At 37.1% G+C, this 22,423-nt stretch overlaps 1 protein-coding gene across 1 annotated transcript in view; it reads right to left on the reverse strand.

Moving 5' to 3' along the window:
• LOC150102843 (uncharacterized) overlaps positions 1-22,423 on the reverse strand; it is an 836,492-nt gene that overhangs the window by 524,366 nt on the left and 289,703 nt on the right. The window contains exon 10 of the mRNA XM_090397955.1: positions 21,614-21,725. Within this exon, the coding sequence (XP_090254081.1) occupies positions 21,614-21,725 (112 nt within the window). The remainder of the gene's footprint in view (positions 1-21,613; positions 21,726-22,423) is intronic.

Here is a 22,423-nt window from a genome sequence, read left to right on the forward strand (position 1 = left end):
AAGATATTTTTCAAAATATGACTGGTGGTGGGAGGACTAGGGGGCCATGCATGGAAGCTGGGCAAGAGCGTGGTTGACAAGGGAGTTAGAGCTAGGTTTTTTACTTGGAGAGTGGTGAATGAGTGGAATAAGCTTCCAGAGTATGTTGTGGGTGCTACAACCGTGAATGAGTTCAAGGCAAGGTATGATAGATACTGTGTCAATGTCAAATAGTTGTTCCTGACATGATGTATAGGGCCTCCCTCGATGAGTCTGTCGACTCCTTGGAGTTGCCCGGAACAATAATAATACTAATAACAATAATAACAAAAAGTTCTCTTTCTTCTCAATTAGAAATCTGTTCTTCTCTCTCTGCACCAATACTAATCGTTACAAGAATAAGGAATTTACTGTACGTTACCAGTGTCCTGAGAGGATATCGCGTTTCTTTTCATCCGTTCTTTGTAGTCAGATGTTTTCTGCTTTATCGAGTCGTGTCAACGTGGAGGTTACGCTGATCGACGCAAATCACCATTTCTTGTATATAAGCTTTGCCGTATAAACGCTCGTCTACTGGATCAATATCGTCATCTTGGCCGTCTTTTTTGGGGAACTTATTCTGCTGTTTCACATCGGTAAACTTTTACCGATGGCCCTAGTTGGTGTCTGCCGTCAGCTCACGTATAGTATGCCCGACTCCATCATTCTGGTGCCGTCGATCGGTCAGTGCTCTGCTTGTCGACATGAGAAAACAAGAACAGAAAAAATGGGGGGTTCAAACCAGAGTGAATTCACTTTTTATTCTTCTTTTTAGCGCCCTCTTTTAGTAATGGAGGATCTCTCACTGTGCTCTCCTATTCCCCCCTACGCGATTGCATCACACTTCTGCTACTTGAAGAGCACTCATTTCGCTGAACGAGAGTTCAGCTCGCCTTCCACGAAAACTTCCGTTGTGCCGTTACGTCATCGAAGGCAGCTAGCTAGCAACCTTTGAACCTTTGTTTGCACTTAGATTTACATTCTTACACAGTATAATTTAGACATCAATAATTTTAACAGTATAATCTATTTAAACATACAATTTTCTCCTCAACTTTACTTCTTTCTAAGGTAATTGTAACAGGTTTTCCTTTATATTTTTCTTACTCAACTAATAGTGCAAGCATTTCTAGCTCAGAATTGTGTTCCTTGTTAAATCTTGAATGAATGACTTTTTTGTTGAAAGAGTCCGCATTCAAGATCTAACACCTTAAAAACAATAAAGGTAGACTGGAGAGATAGAAGGCTTCTATTTAATCTCTAAGAGCACTAAGAAGCCCAAATAGAAGCAATAAAGTTGTAAGACAAGGGTGTTTTTTTTCTCCAGTACTGTTTAATCTCTACATTGAAAAAGCAATAAACAAATTAACAGAAATAATAGAAACAGGAATTAAGATAAATGGAATTTAAATTAGCTGGCTATGATTTGCTGATGACATAACAATTATTATTAATATTTTTCTGATCCCCCCCCCCACCATGAAGTCACAAGACTCATTGTGGAAGGTCAACACTAGTGAACACAAAGTTCATCATACCACTTCTTAAAATCATCCAGTCTGCACATTCACCACCCTCTCACACAATGCATTCCATGCTCTTATCACTCTCAATGCAAAAAAACTTACTTCATATCCTTTTACTCACCACCTCCTTTTGCAACTTCCAGGGATAGACTCTTGTCCTCGTTTCTTTCCCTTGTTCTACCATATGAAAAATCTCCTCAGTGTTAGTACCATAATAACCCTTCAACAACTTAAATATCTTGATCATATTCCCCTTTGCCTTCTGTCCACCAAACTCTGCAGTCAGCATGTCCTCAGTCTATCCTCATAATCAACGTTCTACAGTCCTGACATAATTTTTGTTATCTGTCTCTCCAAGGTTTCTTCATCCCCTTAAAATCCCCATGACCAGATCTGAGCACAGAAATCCAGATGTAATCTGATCAAAGCTTTTATGCAATGGGACCAGCATACTTTTATCTCTTGTGGTCAATGTTCTCCTCAACATGACAATGAAGGCAAAGAAATCCACCCTGACAAAGATGGAGTCACGGTCCAACCCAAAAATTAATTCCAAGGAAACTATACTATTAATCATAAGTAAAGGCAATCTCATGAAAATAAACTTGAAAATAAATAATAACCCAATACAACAGGCAACCTCCTTTAAATACCTTGGGAGTCTCATCATAGAAGATGGAAGAAGCCAATCCAATATAAAAGCAAAAATACGCTTGGCCAAAAAGGCATTTGCAATAGCAGAAACATTTTTACTAATCAGTGTTCAAATAAAAAAGAGACTGGTGAAAACAGACATATGGAGTACAGTATTACATGGTTGTGAGGCTTGGACTTTGGTGCTGGAGAAGGATAATGAGAATTAGTTGGGTAAAAAGAAAGACTAATGAAGAAGTCCTAAACATGATTCAGAATTCATGATTTAATAAGACATGAAAAAGCCTAACCAGACACCACTTGAGGCATGGAGGACTGGGTACAGAAATAATGGAGGGGACAGCAGAAGGAAAGAAGCTCAGAGGCAGAACAAGAGGAATCTCCTATATAAACAACTTAGCAATAATAACCAAAGCTAAAATATATGAAGAAATAAAAAGGAGAGCACAGGATAGGACAATGTGGTGTATGACTGTCACCAACCAATCTTTATAACTGACTGTCCAATGCTTCATCTCTAATTTGATGTTTCTCTTCCAGTTCTTGTTGCAATAGACTTATTTCCCCCTTCTGCACATATTTCAGATCTGGCTGGGCTCATACATTATGATGTAGAGCTGGTGCCATCTGAGTTGTTGCTCATGGCCAAAATGAATATAGATCTGCATGTTTGGGTATCACAGATCACTTTTATTAAGCAGAGGAAGTCTGTTCTACCCCCTTCATGTAATCATGGGCCCCTGAAGTGGTAACACTTCACAATTTTCTTGTGATCAAAGTTGCACTGTTCAACGAGCCTGCAAAAATATCGTCATTAAGTGTTGTGTCAGTTTTGGAATGGAAACTGAGGATTATGGCATTATACTTTTTATTTACTGCTTCAATCATGTCTTGAACTGAGAAGGCAATAATATCATGATGCATTTTGGCATTGCCTGCAGTGGGCATATTAGCTTTGAGACATTGATAGTAAATTGTTATGAGCTTTTTTTTTCAATTGTGTCCATTATCTGAGAGAAGGTTTCACCGAGCATGATAAGGCACTGTTCCAGGCTATCCATGCTTGCTAAGCTTTGGAAACTGTTTAATGGTGGGAAGGCACATGAGACAATAAAATGGCTGGATGAGATTGCATAGGAGTTGGAATGTCAATTTGTTGATTTTTTGGATTCATTGACATGAGTCCAAAAATCACACAGTAAACTCTCTTTCTTTTCCAAAATGTCTAGTTTGAAACGTCAATATTTTAAAGCTTCAAGAGGTTTATATGTGGTAGTGAGAATCGATGGTTCGGGCACCTCCAGAGAATTTCCATTCAGAGATTACCAAAAATAGTCTTGAAATCAAGAGGCAGACCAAAAAGACCTCTACAGTCTTTGAAGGAAAGGTCACAATTATCTAACTCAGAGAGATGAGAGAAATGGCCAGAGATAGAGCCAGATGGTAAAGATTTCATGTGGGACTCAACCTATCATCTGAAGGTCGAGAAAGAAGAATTTAATTCATACATTTGAATCAACACCTTCACATCTGAGTATTTTTTTGTAACATTCTTCTTCTTTTCCTGCTTATCAGTTTATTTTAAATCCCCATAAACTCATCATCATCATCATCATCATCATCAAATTCCTGCCATGTACCCTCAAGGGGTGTACAGGATATGACAGTACTACATGAAAAAATTACATCATTACTAACTTCCTATCTACAATTTTCCTCCAAATCAGTCTGTTACTTGTCAAGACTCCAACATTATCAGATCTTATATTTCTATCGTCTAAGGCACTTTGTACTGTATCAATCCACCTATATCTTGGTCTTCCTCTGGGTCGTTTTCCTGCCAACCTGGCAGAGAACACTTGTTTTGCTAATCTTTCCTCTCCCATTCTATTTAAGTGACCATACCATCTGAGATTAGCTCTGCTAACGCATTCCTGGATGCTGACAATGTCAAGTTCTTTCCTAATATCCTCATTTTTAATATGATATTGCCATTGATGCCATCTGTTCACGCCTCTAATCTTTCTCAGGACTCTCATATCTGCGGTCTCTAGTCTTTGGTCAAGTGTTTTACTTCTGACCCAGCTCTCAGATCCATAAGTTAAAATTGGTTTGAACACAGTCTTGTATACAGCTAATTTAGTGTTCCGACTAATTTCTTTCTTATTCCATATGAATTTATTCAATTGACTTCCCACGATACCAGCTTTGCTGATTCTGTTGTCTATTTCTATATTTAATTTACCATCTTCAGTAAAAATTGTGCCTAAGTAGCTGAAATGTTTTACTTGTTCCACAGGTTCTCCATTCACAACACAGTTGACATTTTCAATGATTCTGCCTATTTTCATTGTCTTTGTCTTTTTATTGCTGACCTTCATACCATATCTATTACAACAGCTATTCAATTTAGTCAGAGAATCTTGCAGACTTGTAGCGGATTTATTTAGAAGTATAACATCATCAGCATAAAGCAAAGAGCTGACATTAACATCTCCAATTTTGATATCAGGTTTAATACCACATTCCTTCATAATGTGATCCATATAGATAATGAATAACAAAGGGGATAATGTACATCCTTGTCTCACACCAGATTTAACATTAAACCATCTTCCTGTACTTCCTTCAATTCTAACTGCTGACTCACAACTCAAATAAAGACTAAGTATTGCTTGATATAATGCCCCATTGACACCATACAACTGCAGCGTATTGAATAGCTTCTCTCTTGGCACCTTGTCATATGCCTTTTCCAAATCGACAAAACTTAAATACAGATCTTTGTTATATTCCCATGCTTTCTCGACTATTTGTCGTAAAGTGAAGATCTGATCCTGACAGCCTCTATTTGGCCTGAATCCAGCTTGTTCTTCACCAAGCTTTTCTTCCACAATTCTTCTCAACCGTTTCTCAAGTATACTTGTATAGATCTTGCCAGGAACACTCAGTAGGGAAATACCTCTGTAATTCTCACATTCAGTTTTATTTCCCTTTTTATATATGGGTACTATGAGAGCTCTACTCCAATCATCGGGAATTCGTCCCTCTGTCCAGGCTTTCTGAACTATGCAGTGCAGCCACTGTAAGACTCTTATACCACCATACTTCAGCATTTCTGGTCGAATATCATCTACTCCTGCTGCCTTTCCACATTTCAAGCCTTTGATGGCTTTTTCTACCTCAAGTATGGATATGTATTCCTGACTGCATGCCTGGTCAGTGTTTTGTATCACTGTGCTGTCATCACTGCTTGTTTCATTTAGCAGTTTTTCAAAGTAATTACTCCATACTTCAAGGATATCTTTTTCTCCTGTTTTCATTTCACCTTTATCATCTCTAATTCCTTTTACAGCACTCTTTCCTCCATTCCTAAGCTTCTTCAACAACCTCCAGAATATTTTGCCACCTTCTTGATATTTATTTTCTATATTCTTGTCAAAGTCCTCCCATGACTTTTGTTTAGCTAGTTTTACAAAGTGTTTAGCTTTCTTACATTTGTCTCTGTATTCTGTAAGAGTAAAAGCTGACTTATTTGCCAGGAACTTTTGATATGCTTTCTTCTTTTCCTTCACTGCCTCTTTAACTTCCTGTGTCCACCAGGGAGTTCTGATTTTTTTATCTTTGCACACAACCTCACCACATGCCTCTCTGGCAGAATCAATCAATGTTTCCTTCAGAGTTTGCCACTGAATCTCCAAGGTTTGATTCCTGTTCTCAAACTCTTTCATTTTCTTTTCAATAATATTTCTGTATTTTAGTCTACAGTTTACATCTGAGAGCTGCTCAACTTTTATTCGCTTTAAAACTTTCTTACATGTTATTCTTTTCAATATGAAATTCAATTTTATCCTGCTCAAGACTAAATAGTGATCACTTCCAATTTCAAATCCTCTGTACACTCTGGTGTCCTGCACCAGGGAGAAAACATCACTATCAACAATAACATAGTCAATGAGACTTTTCTTATTCCTAGCCTCTTCTCTCCATGTGAATTTGTGCACATTTTTATGTTGGAACATGGTGTTAGTAATAACCAGTCCATGTCCTGAGCAGAAATCCAACAGATATTTGCCATTATTATTAGCTTTGCTCTTTTCTCCAAATTTTCCCAAAATATTTTTGTATGTCTCACAATCATTTCCTACTCTACTATTTAGATCCCCAACAAGGACCAACTTTTCCTTTTTCATTGTGTCAGTTGCTTTTTCTAAAGCCTCAAAAAATTCCTCCACGTCTACCTTAGTAGAACCTTCTGTGGGACCATAGGCACAAATAAGTCTCATTGTCCAGTTCCCCATTCTCATATTTGCCCACATTACTCTACTTGAGACTGACTACCATTCAAGAAGATTAGCCTCGTATTTTGTGTTGAATACTATGGCTACTCCTTCTTTTCCTTGATTGTTATTGCCTGAATATAACATTTTGTATTTATTGCTCAGAAAGATCTCACCAGTTTTGGTCTTTTTTGTTTCAGTCACCCCTATTATGTCGATCTGGTACTTATCTAATTCCTCAGCTAGCTCCATTTCTTTGCCATTCAGGCTTCTTACATTGATAGTACCGATCTTTAACTCTGGTGATGTTGAGTTGGGGTTTGTTTTCAGATTTGTTCCAGTAGCTGACTTTTCGCTGTTCGCCCTGGTTCCCTGGCGAAAACAACGGGGGCCTTGTTTAACCGGGCGACGCCCCAGCCGGCATGAAATTTTGTCATGTTGTACCATCATTTTTTATTTTGGTTTAACCAATAAGAATACAATTTGGTCGGCTAAATCCCAAATTGCCAGCCCATCCTCGTTCGTTCAGTATCAAAGTAGATACCCAACAGGGTGCACCACGAGAAGGTGAGGATTGGACATTAGGTCAGAAGCCCTGGTCGGTTCTCCGCATTCCTTTAAAGGCTATGTGGAGGTCTCCTCTCAGTTATACAGCTTTGACCCTTAAGCACCCCCCCATCTCTTATATCTTTTATTGAAAATCATAAGAATAACATATTTTGTGGTATTGAATTTAAGCACATTGATATTTGAAACCCTGTCAGAGTAAGTATTACTCCATGCTGGAAAATACATCAGAAATATGTTATAACATAACAGTTATTAGTAAGAGGTTCTTCTAGTTGGGAAAAGTATTGAGTGTTTGTGGGTGCTAGGCAAGGCTAATACTGTGAAAAAAGGGAAAAGTTAGTTTACTGAAGATTTAAAAAAAAGAAGAGTAGAAAACATTCCCAGCCATATAGAAATGCTTTGAATATTTCTATCTGACAGCATGGAATAATTATTAAGACCAGGTTTCAAATAAAAATGTGCTATTCTTGATTATGATATTTCCAAAGTCTGATTAGCCAAATTTTCTATTTCAAAACATGAAAATGTTCCCATCACTCTAGTAAAACTACAACTAGGTGGCAAAGAGAAAGCTATGAAAAGATGCATTTAAATTTTGAAATTGTGTGTGGCATTAGCAATAGTCAGTTTTATAAATATTCTTGAATGATAGTTGTGATTGGTAGGTGGTGTTTGGCATAATTATAATTCTGTATTTATTATATTTTTTGTGTTTCTTGTGTGCAGCTTGAGGATGAGTGTAATGGCAGTGAAAGGTAAGATGGTGCGAAAGACAAATGCAAGTGGCATGGATTTTTCAAAAATGGCAAGGTGCAGTGAATGCAGTATGTATGCTTGGAGAGAGATTGAAGATATGTGGATAGGAAAAATAAGAGAGATGAGAGAGAGTTTGGGTATGTAAGAAGTGCAGCATACTTATCGATTATGAGATATCACTGGATGTAAGTGGTAGTGGGCAAAAAATAGTGAATATAGCAACAAAAGCGAACGGAGTTAAAGGTATGGCTGAGTGCTGGAGCAGTAATAGTATGACAGTGAGTGAAAGTGGCAATGAGTTAGCGAAGTTGACTGGCGAGACAGTATAAGTAGATGATGGCAAGTTAGTAGCAGTAAGTGGTATGAAAGCTGGCAGCGAGTTAGCGGTGGTGAGCAGTAAAACAGCAAACATGCAAGGCAGTGAAAATGCGATTTGCAAAAATGGCACTGAAAAACTAATTCAAGATATGAAAGCGGAGTTGGCAAAGATGAAACAAAAGATTAAACATATGAGGAAGGGAACTGAGGAGAATTATGGATTTGCATGGGAATGAGAAGAAGATGAATGGGATGAAAGATTTGAAAGAAATAGTGAATGATTTGAGAGTGGCAATGTATGGAGATTTGATGATAAGAGGTGTGGTGAATGAAAAGGTGTACAATATCTGTTTTCCAGGAGATAGAATTAGCAGGGTGGTAGAAGCATTGGATAAGAAGAGTAGATAGGCAAAAGAGTTGGTAGTAGTAGTTGCACGAATGGTCTGACAGATAACAAGAAGATTGTAAGGAGGGATGCCATGTAAGGATGGTTGATAGGAGAGTGAAAGATAACAGTGTGGTAGGTAAGGTATTCAGCATGTTGCGTGTATGATAACAATGAGTTTTGGAAGGCAAGTGAAGATTTTGAATGGTATGCTAGCAGAGTTGTGTGAGGAGAAAAGAATTCATTTTGTGAATGTGTGGGATGAGTTTGAGGGACAGACAGAGCTATATAAAAAGAGATGGGCGACATTTGAATTGATTTTGTGTGAGTCAGTTGGAGAAACTGTTACCAAAAGAGAGTAAGGAAGGCAAATTTTTGAATCAAGAGACAAGTGGCAAGAATAAAATAGAGGGAATACAAAGTGGACAGAAGGACACTGCGTGAAAAGTGTAGATGATGGTTTCAGGAATAGATATGTGAGTGCACAAAAAAGGATTAAGATCAAGGATATGGGATGATATTTACATCTGGGAGGGGTGTAGTATCAATGATGACAGACAGGAATAGATAGGGGAGAAGATAGAGGAGTCATATCCAAGAAGTCAGGTTAGTGGGACATGTTATAAAAAAAGAAATGAGCTAGTGTATATGTTTACAAATGCTAGAAGCATTCGAAACAAGGGGAAAGAAATTGCAGCATTGATAGAGCACAACTTCTCTGCCATTGATGATGGCAGAGAAGTTGTACCAATCTAGGGTGGAGATGTCAGGAGCAAATACTGACAGTGGTTTGGAAGCAGTATGGTGTGAAGGTGGGCAGGATGAAAGGTTTGGTAGAGTGTTGCTATAGACTTGCTAATGCGGAAGGTAATGAGAAGGAAATGTTTAGACAAATTGGAACTTATAAGAAAAGGTGATCATTATGGACGATTTCAATTATGGTAATATAGACTGGAATGAAGAAACATCATCAGGAACCAAAGAGAATGAATTTCTCGAGTTTTTAAGGGATAACTACCTTAACCAGTACATAACAGAGGCCACATATGGAATCAAGGGTATTGTATTTTATTACCTCATCAGAAGATATTGTTGTAAATGAAGTGTCACATCATCCTCCAGTTGGTGAAAGTGATCATGAAGTGATCACTTCGGTGGTGGCCAGCCATATCAGGACTTTTGTGAGAAAGAGTTATATGTTGGACTATAAGGCAGGTGATTATGGCAAACTCAGGAGGCAGCTTGCAACAATATCAAGGAATGAGGAATTGAATGGAAAAGAAATCAATGCTGCTTGGTCTCTACTCAGGAATTATCTGGCAGACAGAATGATTGAGTGTATTCCAAAGGTCAGGAGACTAAATACAACAGGTGTAAAATGGATGACCGAAGAGGTGAAGCTTGCAAATAATGCAAATTTGGGGAAAGTTAAGAGAAGCAGAGCAGATGTTGTAGCTTTGTAAGCAGAATGTAAGTTTTAAATTTTGGGAAGCAAATATGAGATGTAGAGTACAGGATTGGTAGGGATATTTTCAAAGAGGTGGAGGAGATGAAGGATTTGTGGGTTGTGGTGGATAGGATAGAGACTTGAAATTTCATGAAGATTTTGCTAAAATTGTGAGGATGACACAACGGATTAGGGGAATGATGTGGAGAACACGGACATGCAGAAGTAATGATGTTTTGATTCCACTGTAGAAGATTCTGATCAGGTCGCATATGGATTACTGTGCACAGATTTGGTTGCCAGGTTTTCAAAAGGATGATGAGATGTTGGAGAGGGTCCAGAGACGACTGACTAAGTTGGTATCTGGTCTTTGGAATGTGGAATATGAGGATAGATTGAGAGAATGCGAATTACAGAGCCTGGTGGATAGAACGAAGAGGGGAGGCACGATTAAGACGTATAAGTTGGTAAGGGGGTAATTATCAGATTAGTGTTGATGAGAATTTTCATAGAGTATCTGGAGATACTGGGAGAATGACAGGTCATCCCTGGAAAGTGTATAAGGTGGGTGTGAGGAGTTGATTTTTTTGCACAGAGAGTGGTGGGTGATTGGAATGCATTGCCTATGGTGAGTGCAGGAACAGTGAATGCATTTAAGTCGAGGTACAGTGAGATATGCATGTTGGAGTGAGACCTCCCACGATTAGTCTGTTGTGGGAGGTCTCACTCTCTTGCATGCAGTCTCTTGATTCCATGAAGGTCTGTTGATAATAATAATAATATAAACACCAGACGATGTTAATGAATACAATCAAAGAAAGCTGTAACCTAATTGTGAACAATGGAAACAAGACTTGCCCAAATGGACATAAGAGAGCACTCGAATAACCTGGATGTAGGTGTTAATGTCAACTGCAAAAAAACTATAATTTAACCTCTGTAAAAGTTTTCTGATAATACTTCAAACTCATACCATGTAAATATTAGATTGTTATGGGCAAATTTCAATAATTTGATGTTGCTCTTCTTAGAAAGTGAAAAATATATAGATATGCTAGAATTACATGAAATATGGATCAAGCAACTTGAAACTGACTAATATTCTCTCAATTCTGATACCTTTCATGACTGTTTAAATTATAACTGTTAAGATGGATTAATACAGTATTTTATTAGTGCTGTACTATATATTTATACTGTGCTATATAAATTGGAATCAAATATCCACGGGCTGTAATTGTGTTGATATATTATACAGTAGTGAATGTACTCGTATTTGTAATATAGCATGCTCACAACAGCCCAGTTAATATATTTTTAACTAAGTTAAAATAATGCCTTAAAAACATTAAAACATATGAACACAGTACTAGTGGGTGATATTAATTTGAATATATATAAGAATAATAGCAAAACTAAAGAATATAAAAATATATTATTTTCATGTGGTTTCTTGCATACACACATGAAAATAATATATTTTTATATTCTTCAGTTTTGAGTGAAGCAAACAATTTAGCAAGTTGTATTGATCAAATATTTATACGAAAGAAAATGTCCTATGAGGTATCCTCTGCAATTTATCTTAGCAACATAACAGACCACTATACAACTGCATCTATCTTTACTGAATAGTAGTGATATAAGTGGTGCTGTTAGTGATGAAAACATAACTTATAACTTACCAGCATAACTTATAATACATATGAGAAATGCATAAGAAATAATCAACAACCACAGAATGATCTCTTAAATGTAAATCAACTGTATCGATCTGCACATTAATGACATTGGGAAGGATTTAACAGGCAACATACACCTATTTGCCGATGATGCAAAGATAGGTAGGAATACAGGAATACAGCTAATATGCGGTAATTGCAGAATGATTTGAATAGGCTTAGGCTGGAATTGTGGGCATGGGAAAATGGAAATCAGCAAATGTAAAGTTATGCACTTTGGCATGATTAGATATCCAATGTTGTATATCTATTGGTGGGATTATGCTAAAAGAAACTGATCAGGCTAGAAATCTTGAAGTGTTAGTGAACAAGAAGTTGAGGTTCAAGGCTTATATAGAAAAAATCTTAAATACAACTCAGAGAATAACTGCAATGCATTAATGAACCAAACATGCAAATATCAGGAATCATTTTGCCTCTTTACAAGGCCTTGATAAGACCTCTGTTAGATCCTGAATGAAGGAATCTTGCAAAGATTCCTTCATCTGCTGCCAACCTGGCAGAAAATGCTTGTTTTGCTAATCTTTCCTTGCTCATTCTGTTTAAGTGACCATACCATCTGAGATTAGCTCTGCTAATACATTCCTGGATGCTGACAATGTTAAGTTCTTTCCTAATATCCTCGTTTTTAATATGATATTGCCATTGATGCCATCTGTTCACGCCCTAATCTTTCTCAGGACTCTCATATCTGTCATCTCTAGTCTTTGGTCAAGTGTTTTACTTCTGACCTAGCTCTGAGATCCATACTTCTGACCTAGCTCTCAGATCCATAAGTTAAAACTGGTTTGAACACCGTCATGTATAGCAAATTTAGTGTTCCGACTAAGTTCTCTGTTATTCCATATGAATTTATTCAATTGACTTCCAACCATACCAGCTTTGCTGATTCTGTTGTCTATTTCCATATTTAATTTACCATCTTCACTAAAAATCGTGCCTAAGTAGCTGAAATGTTTTACTTGTTCCACAGGTTCTCCATTCACAACACAGTTGACATTTTCAACAATTCTACCTGTTTTCATTGTCTTTGTCATTTTAATGCTGACCTTCATACCATAACTATTACAACAGCTATTCAATTTAGTCAGAGAATCTTGCAAACTTGTAGCGGATTTATTTAGAAGTATAACATCGTCTGCATAAAGCAAAGAGCTGACATTAACATCTCCAATTTTGATATCATGTTTAATACCACTTTCCTTCATAATGTGATCCATATAGATAATGAATAACTGAGGGGACAATGTACATCCTTGTCTCACACCAGATTTAACATTAAACCATCTTCCTGTACTTCCTTCAATTCTAACTGTTGACTTACAATTCAAATAAAGACTAAGTATTACTTGATACAATAAACAATTGACATCATAACATATAACTGTAGCATATTGAATAGCTTCTCTCTTGGCACCTTGTCATATGCCTTTTCCAGATCGACAAAACTTAAATTCAGATCTCTGTTAAATTCCCATGCTTTCTCAACTATTTGTCGTAAAGTGAAGATCTGATACTGACAGCCTCTAATTGGCCTGAATTCAGCTTGTTCTTCACCAAGCTTTTCTTCCACAATTCTTCTCAACTGTTTCTCAAGTATACTTGCATAGATCTTACCAGGAACACTCGGTAGGGAAATACCTCTGTAATTCTCACATTCAGTTTTATTTCGCTTTCTATATATAGGTATTATTAGAGCTCTACTCCAATCAGCGGGAATTCGTCCCTCTATCCAGGCTTTCTGAACTATGCAGTTTAGCCACTGTAAGACTTTTATACCACCATACCAGCATTTCTGGTATGGTGGTATCCATATCAAGTATGGATATGTATTCCTGACTGTATGCCTGTTGAGTGTTTTTTTACAACTGTGCTATCACTGCTTGTTTCATTTAGCAATTTTTCGAAGTAATTACTCCATACTTCAAGGATATCTTTTTCTCCTGTTTTCATGTCACCTTTATCATCTCTAACTCCTTTTACAGCACTCTTTCCTCCATTTCTAAGCTTCTTCAACAACCTCCAGAATATCTTACCACCTTCTTGATATTTATTTTCTATGTTATTGACAAACTCCTCCCATGACTTTTGTTTAGCAAGTTTTACAAAGTGTTTAGCTTTCTTACATTTGTCTCTGTATTCTCTAAGAGCATAAGCTGACTTATTTGACAGGAACTTTTGATATGCTTTCTTCATTTCATTCGCTGCCTCTTTAACTTCCTGTGTCCACCATGGAGTTCTAATTTTTCTATCCCTGCAGAACCTCACCACATGCCTCTCTGGCTGAATCAATCAGGGTTTTCTTCAAGGCTTGTGACTGAATCTCCAAGGTTTGGTTCCTGTTCTCAAACTCTTTCATTTTTTCTTCAATAATCTTTGTGTATTTTAGTCTACAGTTCACATCTGACAGCTGCTCAACTTTTATTCACTTTATAACTTTTTTCTTACATGTTATTCTTTTCAATATGAAATTCAATTTTATTCTGCTCAAGACTAAATAGTGATCACTTCCAATTTCAAATCCTCTGTACACTCTGGTGTCCTGCACCAGTGAGAAAACATCACTATCTATCAACAATAACATAGCCAATGAGACTTTTCTTATTCCTTGCTTCTTCTCTCCATGTGAATTTGTGCACATTTTTGTGTTGGAACATGGTGTTAGTAATAAGCAGTCCATGTCCTGTGCAGAAATCCAACAGGTATTTGCCATTATTATTAGCTTTGCTCTTTTCTCCAAATTTTCCCAAAATATTTTTGTATGTCTGACAATCATTTCCTACTCTGCTATTTAAATCCCCAACAAGGACCAACTTTTCCTTTTTCATTGTGTCAGATGCTTTTTCTAAAGCATCAAAAAATTCCTCCACTTCTACCTTAGTAGAACCTTCTGTGGGACCATAGGCACAAATAAGTCTCATTGTACAATTCACCATTCTGATATTAGCCCACATCACTCTACTGATGTGAGCTAATATCAGAATGGTGAATTGTACAATGAGAAGATTAACCTCATATTTTGTGTTGAATACTATGGCTAGTCCTTCTTTTCCTTGATTGTCATTGCCTGAATATAACATTTTGCATTTATTGCTTAGAAAGATCTCACCAGTTTTTTTCTTTTTAGTTTCAGTCACCCCTATTATATCGATCTGTTACTTATCTAATTCTTCAGTTAGCTCCATTTCTTTGCCATTCAGGCTTCTTATGTTGATAGCAACTATCTTTAACTCTGGTGATGTTGAGTTGGGGTGTGCTTTCAGATTTGTTCCAGTAACTGACTTTTCGCTGTTTGCCCTGGTTTCCTGGCGAAAGCAACGAGGGCCTTGTTTAACCGGGCGACACCCCAGCCGGCATGAAATTTTGTCATGCTGTACCATCATTTTGTATATTGGTTTAAGCCAATAAGAATACAATTTGGCCAGCTAAATCCCAAATTGCCAGCCCATCCTCGTTCGTTCAGTATCCAGATAGATACCCAACAGTGTGCACCCCGAGAAGGTGAGGATTGGACCTTAGGTCAGAAGCCCTGGTTGGTTCTCCACATTCTTTTAAAGGCATGTGGAGGTCTCCTCTCAGTTATACAGCTCTGATCCTTAAGCACCCCGTAAAACAATAACCAGGGAATATTATTCCGATCTTTTCACCTGACTAGACAAAAAAATTCACAAGAAAAGACCTGGTTTGCAGAAGAAAAAAATCATCTTTCCCATTGCCAAAAATGTTTTGGCAATGGGAAAATTAAGGGATCTGCACTATAAATTGGAACATCTGTCCTATTCCCCAGATTTGGCTCCCTCTGACTTCTATCTCTTCCCAAAACTAAACTCTTTCTTGCAGGTGAGTGTTTTTCTTTGAATCAAGAGGTGATTGCAGCTGTAGAGGGGTATTTTATAGATCTTACTGAGAACCACTATAGGGACAAGATAATGGTGCTGGAGAATCGCTGGAATAAATGAATTAGTCTTAAGGGAGATTATGTTGAAAAATAAAAATAATTTTGAAATTATAAATTTGTTTTTTCATAGTTAGGCTGAGAACTTTTCAGACCACCCTCATACTTTGGGCAAACAGGCCATTCTGTGGGAAAAGGAATTAATGAACATCAATATTATATTGAATATGTCTATTAAACAAAAGTCCTCAAAAGTCTGGTCTGGCACAGCATAGTATTGACACTATACACAGTAGCTGGTGGGAGGAAGCTCCTCATCTCCAAAGAAGCAGTTTTAAATATGAACGGCTTTTCAAAGAAAGTTGCAAAACCCCTTTAACATTGGCCAAATCTGAATTGGAATGAATGTCTCTCTCTATCTCTCTTTCAAAGATTTGGGAGATTCTCATTTTATGTAACCATCAAAAATAGTTTTAATGATATTATTTATTAATATATTAATTTCTAGCATGCAGCAATAGTTTTTAATGGCAAACTGATTGTTGTATGTACCTTTTATTTCCGTTTCTTTGATTTGCTTGTTTCTATGTAGTTATTTTCAGTAAGAAATATCTGTGCTTCCATTTCATTAAAGTTAATTACTGTGGTTATCATATAATTTTATTGTTTATAGTTTTAATATACATTTTTAACATGAGTCTTAGATTAACCCAGGTCCCAAAGGAATGGAAAAAGGGCAAAATTGTTCCGCTTCATAAAGGGCATGATAAGACTAAGGCTTTGAATTATAGGCCAATATAACAATTACTTGTTATAACAAAAGTGACGAATACATTGGACAAGGTGGATGCATATACAGTAAAATATTTAGAGTTTGCAAAGGCTTTCGATAGAATATCACATGACAAATAGGTACTTAAATTGGAACTGACAAGGTTGGATAGTAGATTAGTACATCGGATTGAAGACTGGCTGTCTAATAGGTATCAACAGGTTGCATATGGGGGTCGTGGGGGGGGAGTAATATCTCGAAAGAGCAAAGTCACTAGTGGCTTGCCCAAGAGGTCTGGTTTAGGGCCACTGTGGTTTAATTTGTATTTAAATGAGATTTGAAAGGGCTTAAATGGTGATATACACTTGTTTGCAGATGATGCAAAGTTGGGAAGAGTTATGAGAAGTACAGGAGATGTAGCTTTGCAGGAGGACCAAATAGACACTGTCTGAATGGGTGATTGTGAGGGGATACCAGTTTAATGTTGCAAAGTGTAAGGTTTTAAAATTTGGGATGTAAAGATGGGATGCACAGTTATATATTTGGTTTAATCCTTTATCCAAATGTAAGCAAACAAAGTTTGCGCATGAAGTATTTTCAGGACTAGGGCAACTCGTGGTAAAGGTGGTATAAGTTCTCATCACTTGCCTTAGTATCTCCCATAATGCAAAGCACATCTCCTTGCAGACATATATAATGCTATGCATTAAGGGAAGGGTCACGACCTTTATTGAGGTGTCATCAGTGGGACCAGAGGTGGTGATACTAAGGTAGAAATAATGGAGAAGTCATATTTACCTATACCAGTTGCCAAAAGGTGTCACACCTTATTTTTAAAATTGTCTGGATTAGAGATAAGTTGATGGAAGTTTTTTAACTTTGCTATGCTACCAATTCCTTCTTGTAAGGTTGGGCGCAGGGCTACCCTGTCCTGTAAAAATTCATTTGTTAAGAAAGTTAAAAGGAAAATTAGCCAGACGGACTTTGCAGGACAACAGAAAAAGGATTATGAATATTGGCTTGGAAGCTGGAATGTCTTGAGCCTGAACAGACCAGGAACATTGAAGAGAATATGTGAGGAACTACAGAGATATAGAGTGCAGATAACAGCATTGCAGGAGGTGAGATGGAAAGGAAGTGGCATATTTGATACCAGAACACATACTATTTTTTACAGTGGAGGAGATCAAAAAGCCTTTGGCACCGCATTTTTGGTTAATAAAAAATGGAAACACTTGGTTCTTGATTTTAGACCAGTAAATGAACGACTTTGTGTACTGAGAATAAAGTTTAAGATATTCGATATTTCACTTATATGTGCACATGCACCAACAGAGGACTCTTGTGAAGAAGACAAGATAAAGTTCTATGAATTATTGGAGAAGATACATGATCAAGTACCGAAACATGATGTAAAAATGGTTCTAGGAGACATGAACGCCAAAATAGGAAAGGAAGAGACCTTCCGAACAACAATTGGAAGAGATAGTGCACATGAAGGAAGTAATGAAAATGGCATGAGACTAATTGATTTTGCAAGTAGCAAAAATATGATCATATGTACAACCTGTTTTCCACATAAAAAAGTACATAAAGTTACCTGGAGATCGGCAGATGGAATAACAGAAAATCAGATCGATCATGTGCTGATCGATAGATGACATGTGACAGATATCATTGATGTAGGAAGTTTTAGAGGAGCGGATTGTGATACGGATCATTACTTGTTAAAAATTAAATATAATCAAAGGATAAAAATTAATTAAGTAGGTAGAGGAAATAGAACACCAAGATATGATGTCCAAAAATTAAAAGATGGAAAAATCAGACAAAAATATATTGAAAGATTGAGAGAAGAAATAAATGAAGAAAATGAGGATGAACATATAAATAATATTACAATAGATAAAAAATGGGAAGGGATCAAGAATAAAATTACTAAAGTAACTGAAGAAGTCCTGGGATTCAGAAATAATGATAAAAGAAATGAATGGTATGATTTGGAATGTAGAAAATGTGTTGAAGACAGAAATACAGCTCGTCTAAAGATGCTTGGACGAAAAACTCAAACAAATGAGAATGAATATAGAGAAAAACGAAAACAAGCCAAAAAGATGTGTAGAAGAAAGAAACGTGAATGGGAAAAGGCAAGGCTAAATGAAATTGAGATTTTGAAGAATACAGGACAAATTAAGAAAATGTATAATTAGATAAAGGAAATTAAAGGTGGATTTCAACCCAGAACAACTTTCTGCAGAGACCATGAGGGAAACTTGCTCAGTGGAAAGGAGGACATTTTGAAAAGGTGGGCAGAATATTTTGAAGATCTCCTTCAGAACAAAACAAGCTTGGAAAATAACGTTCCAGAAGAAGACGAGTTTAACAAACCCCTGGCAAGTATGGGAAAAGCTGAGACAGAGGAAGCACCAGAATTAAACGAGGCGGAATCAGCCCTAAAGAGAATGAAAAATAATAAAGCACCTGGTAAAGATGGAATACCACTCGAGCTATTAAAATACGGTGGGCAATCAATATTAATCAAAATACATAAGTGTTTGTCAGAGGTATGGGAAACTGAATCTATGCCTACTGAATGGGACACTGCTATTATTGTTCCTATGCGTAAGAAAAATGACAAGTCTCTGTGCCAAAATTATAGAGGAATATCACTGTTAGCAGTAATTTACAAAATATTTGCAAGGGTACTGGCAACTAGATTAGAACCCTTTATAGAAAAAACACTGGGTGACTACCAATGTGGCTTTAGGTATGATAGATCAATAACAGACCAGATCTTTACAGTACAAACAATAATGGAGAAATGCTACGAGTTCAATATCAATCTGCACCATTTGTTTGTGGACTTTAAACAAGCCTATGATAACATCAATAGAGATAAGCTATTTAAAGTCATGAAGGAATTCCAAATTCCACCTAAACTGATAAGATTAGTTAAAATGACACTCAGAAATACCATGGGTAGAGTGCAAATACAGGGCGAACTCACACCTGAGTTCAGGATTACCAAAGGATTATGCCAAGGAGATCAACTATCAACAATGCTTTTCAACCTATGCCTTGAAAGAGTAATACGAAATGTAATTATAAACAGAGGTGGAACTATTATTAATAGAAGTCTACAGCTTTTGGCTTTTGCGGATGATGTGGAGTGTATTGCAAGAACTGAGAGAAGCCTTAGAGAGGGTTATAGACAAATGAGAGAGGAGGTAAGGAAAATGGGACTACAAACAAACGAAACTAAAACAAAATACTATTGTTGCCAGAGATAAACAAAAATTGGGAAAGAGCCAAAGTTTCACAGTAGATGAAGAAATCTTTGAACGAGTTCAGCAGTTCAAATATTTGGGTTCAGTAATAACAGAAAGTAATAATATGTCAGTTGAAATTACCTATAGAATAGCTGCTGCAAATAGAACTTATTATAGTATTCAGCCATTATTAAAATCTAATTTCGATAAAAAAGTAAAATCCAGCTATATAAAGTAATCCTCAAACCTGTGCTTTTGTATGGCTGCGAAACATGGACAATGATTCAGAGAGATCAAAACCGATTACAAATTTGGGAACGAAAGGTATTAAGAAAGATCTTTGGCCCAGTTAATGAGAATGGACTTTGGAGAGTGAGGAATAACAAAGAAATAATGGAGAAATTCAATGAAGTGGATATTATTACTGAAATAAAGGTGAGAAGACTGAGATGGCTAGGACATGTTCAGCGAATGGGGGATGATAGAGCTGTAAAAAAGGTCTTCATGTCTGGACCAGGTGAATCTAGGCCCAGAGGAAGACCAAAAAGGAAATGACTTGACGACGTGGAGGATGATTTAAAGAAAATGAGAGTAAAGAACTGGAGGAGCAAGGCACAGAATCGTGAAGAATGGAAGGCTATCCTGAGACAGGCCCAGGTCCTAAATGGACTGTAATGCTAAGGAGTAGTAGTAGTATGCTACCAATTATATTTGGTTTAATGCTTTATCCAAGTGTAAACAAACAAAGTTTGCGCCTGAAGTATTTTCAGGACTAGGATAACTCGGGGCACAACATAGGATATTTGGAGGAGATGAAGGATTTGGGAGTTGTGGTGGATAGAGACTTGAAATTTCATGGACATTTTGCTAAATTTGTGAGGATGACCACAGTGGATTATGGGAATGATGTGGAGAACACTGACACACAGAAGTTAAGATATTTTGATTCCACTGTACAAGACTGATCAGGCCATACATGGATTACTGTTTACAGATTTAGTCACTAGGTTTTCAAAAGGATAATGAGATGTTGGAGAAGGTCCAGAGATGATTAACTAAGTTGGTTTCTGGCTCTGGAATGTAGAATAAGAGGACAAATTACAGAGCCTAGTCTAGCGGACGGTCTGTGCGGTTAGCCTAGTGGCTTTGCACTTCGCAACCATATGCCTGGGGAAGGAGTGTCCTAGGTTCGATTCCTGTCGCAGACGTGAGGAGCTAAAGGATCTTCCTCAGCCACAGCCAAGTTAGTCGGTCTTGGGCGTGGAAAGCAGGGTTTTTTCCGTCAGTTTATCTGGGGTTTTTCATCCTGCAAGCAGGCAAACCGTCCCCGTGAACACACAGGGATACAGCCAGGAATACATAGAGGCATAGGGGTGACTATCCTATCCTCGTACTTCGGTTATGAAATCCAAGCATGCTTGGAAGGTTGTGGGCCTTAAAGGCCTGTTAAAGCCATAGGGATAGGATAGTCTAGTGGACAGAAGGAAGAGGGGAGACATGATCGAGACATACAAGTTGGTAAGAGGTAATTACCAGATTAATGTGGATAAGATTTTTTATAGAATACCTGAAGACGAGGAGAATGAGAGGCCATCCCTGGAAGCTGTGTAAGATGGGTAGGAGTAGATTTTTTGCATGGAGAGTGGTGCGTGATTGGAATGCATTATCTGAGAGTGTGGTGAGTGCAGCGACAGCTAATGCATTTAAGACGAGGTACGATGAGCTGTGCATGTGAGAGTGTGACCATCCTGCAATGAGTCTTTTGACTCCATGGAGGCCTGTTGATAATAATAATAAATAATATCTAATTAAGTAAAACAAAGAATATCTTGACTGAAATCAAGCATTAAACAAAATAAAAATGCAGCTAGAAAGTAACAAGAAATAAAAGAAGGGTGGTCTTTCTCTCTCCTTCTTTAAAATAAATTCTATTAATTTAAAAAATAATAATGCAAAAAATTTTAAAAGATGAAACACGAACCTCAGGCACAAGATAAGATGCTATTTCCATTCTTTCTCCTGCTGTTAAGCTACCAAAAGACTGCTTTATCACATCCAGCAATTTATGCAGCTGATTCATAAATATTGGCAGCCTAAAAAATATAACATATTCATAGCATATTCACAATTTTCATATTCATAACTGAAAATAAACTAATAACAAAAAGTATGGAGTATAAATGATGTACTAGAATATGATAATTAAGAGAGAACCTGTAGCTTTATTTTTCAATAATGAATTAAACAACAGTGACAGCAACACATCTAAGCCAAGTACTGTAAAGAGTCAATGACTAATGCTATTATAAGAAGCAATATGGCCAAATCATACTGTAATTGTATGATTTGGCCACATTGTATGAATTGTAAGAATTGACATTCTTAGTAGAATGATGTCAATTCTTTATTTTTAATTGACGGAATTATTATTATTATTATTATTATTAAACAAGACCTCATGGAGTCAAAGACTCATCTAGGAGGTCCTTTTATCTTACACACACATCTCATCATACCGTGTCTTAAACACATTCAAACTACTTGCAGACACCACGCTCTCAGGCAAGGCATTCCAATCACTCACAACTCTGCACGAAAAAAACCTGCCTCTCACTCCCTTACTCACACCCTCCTTATACAGTTTCCAGGGATAACCTCTGGTTCTCCCCTGATCTCCCACTATTCTCTGTAGAACTTCTCCACCATTGATCCTATAACAACCCCTTACCAACTTGTAGGTCTCTATCATATCTCCCCTCTTCCTTCTCTCCACGAGACTCTGCAAATTACA

The sequence above is a fragment of the Typopeltis vanoorti genome, chromosome 9 (genome assembly GCF_054136105.1).
Source record: "Typopeltis vanoorti isolate ZY-2024b chromosome 9, IOZ_Tvanoo_1.0, whole genome shotgun sequence".
NCBI classification, from domain to species: domain Eukaryota; kingdom Metazoa; phylum Arthropoda; class Arachnida; order Uropygi; family Thelyphonidae; genus Typopeltis; species Typopeltis vanoorti.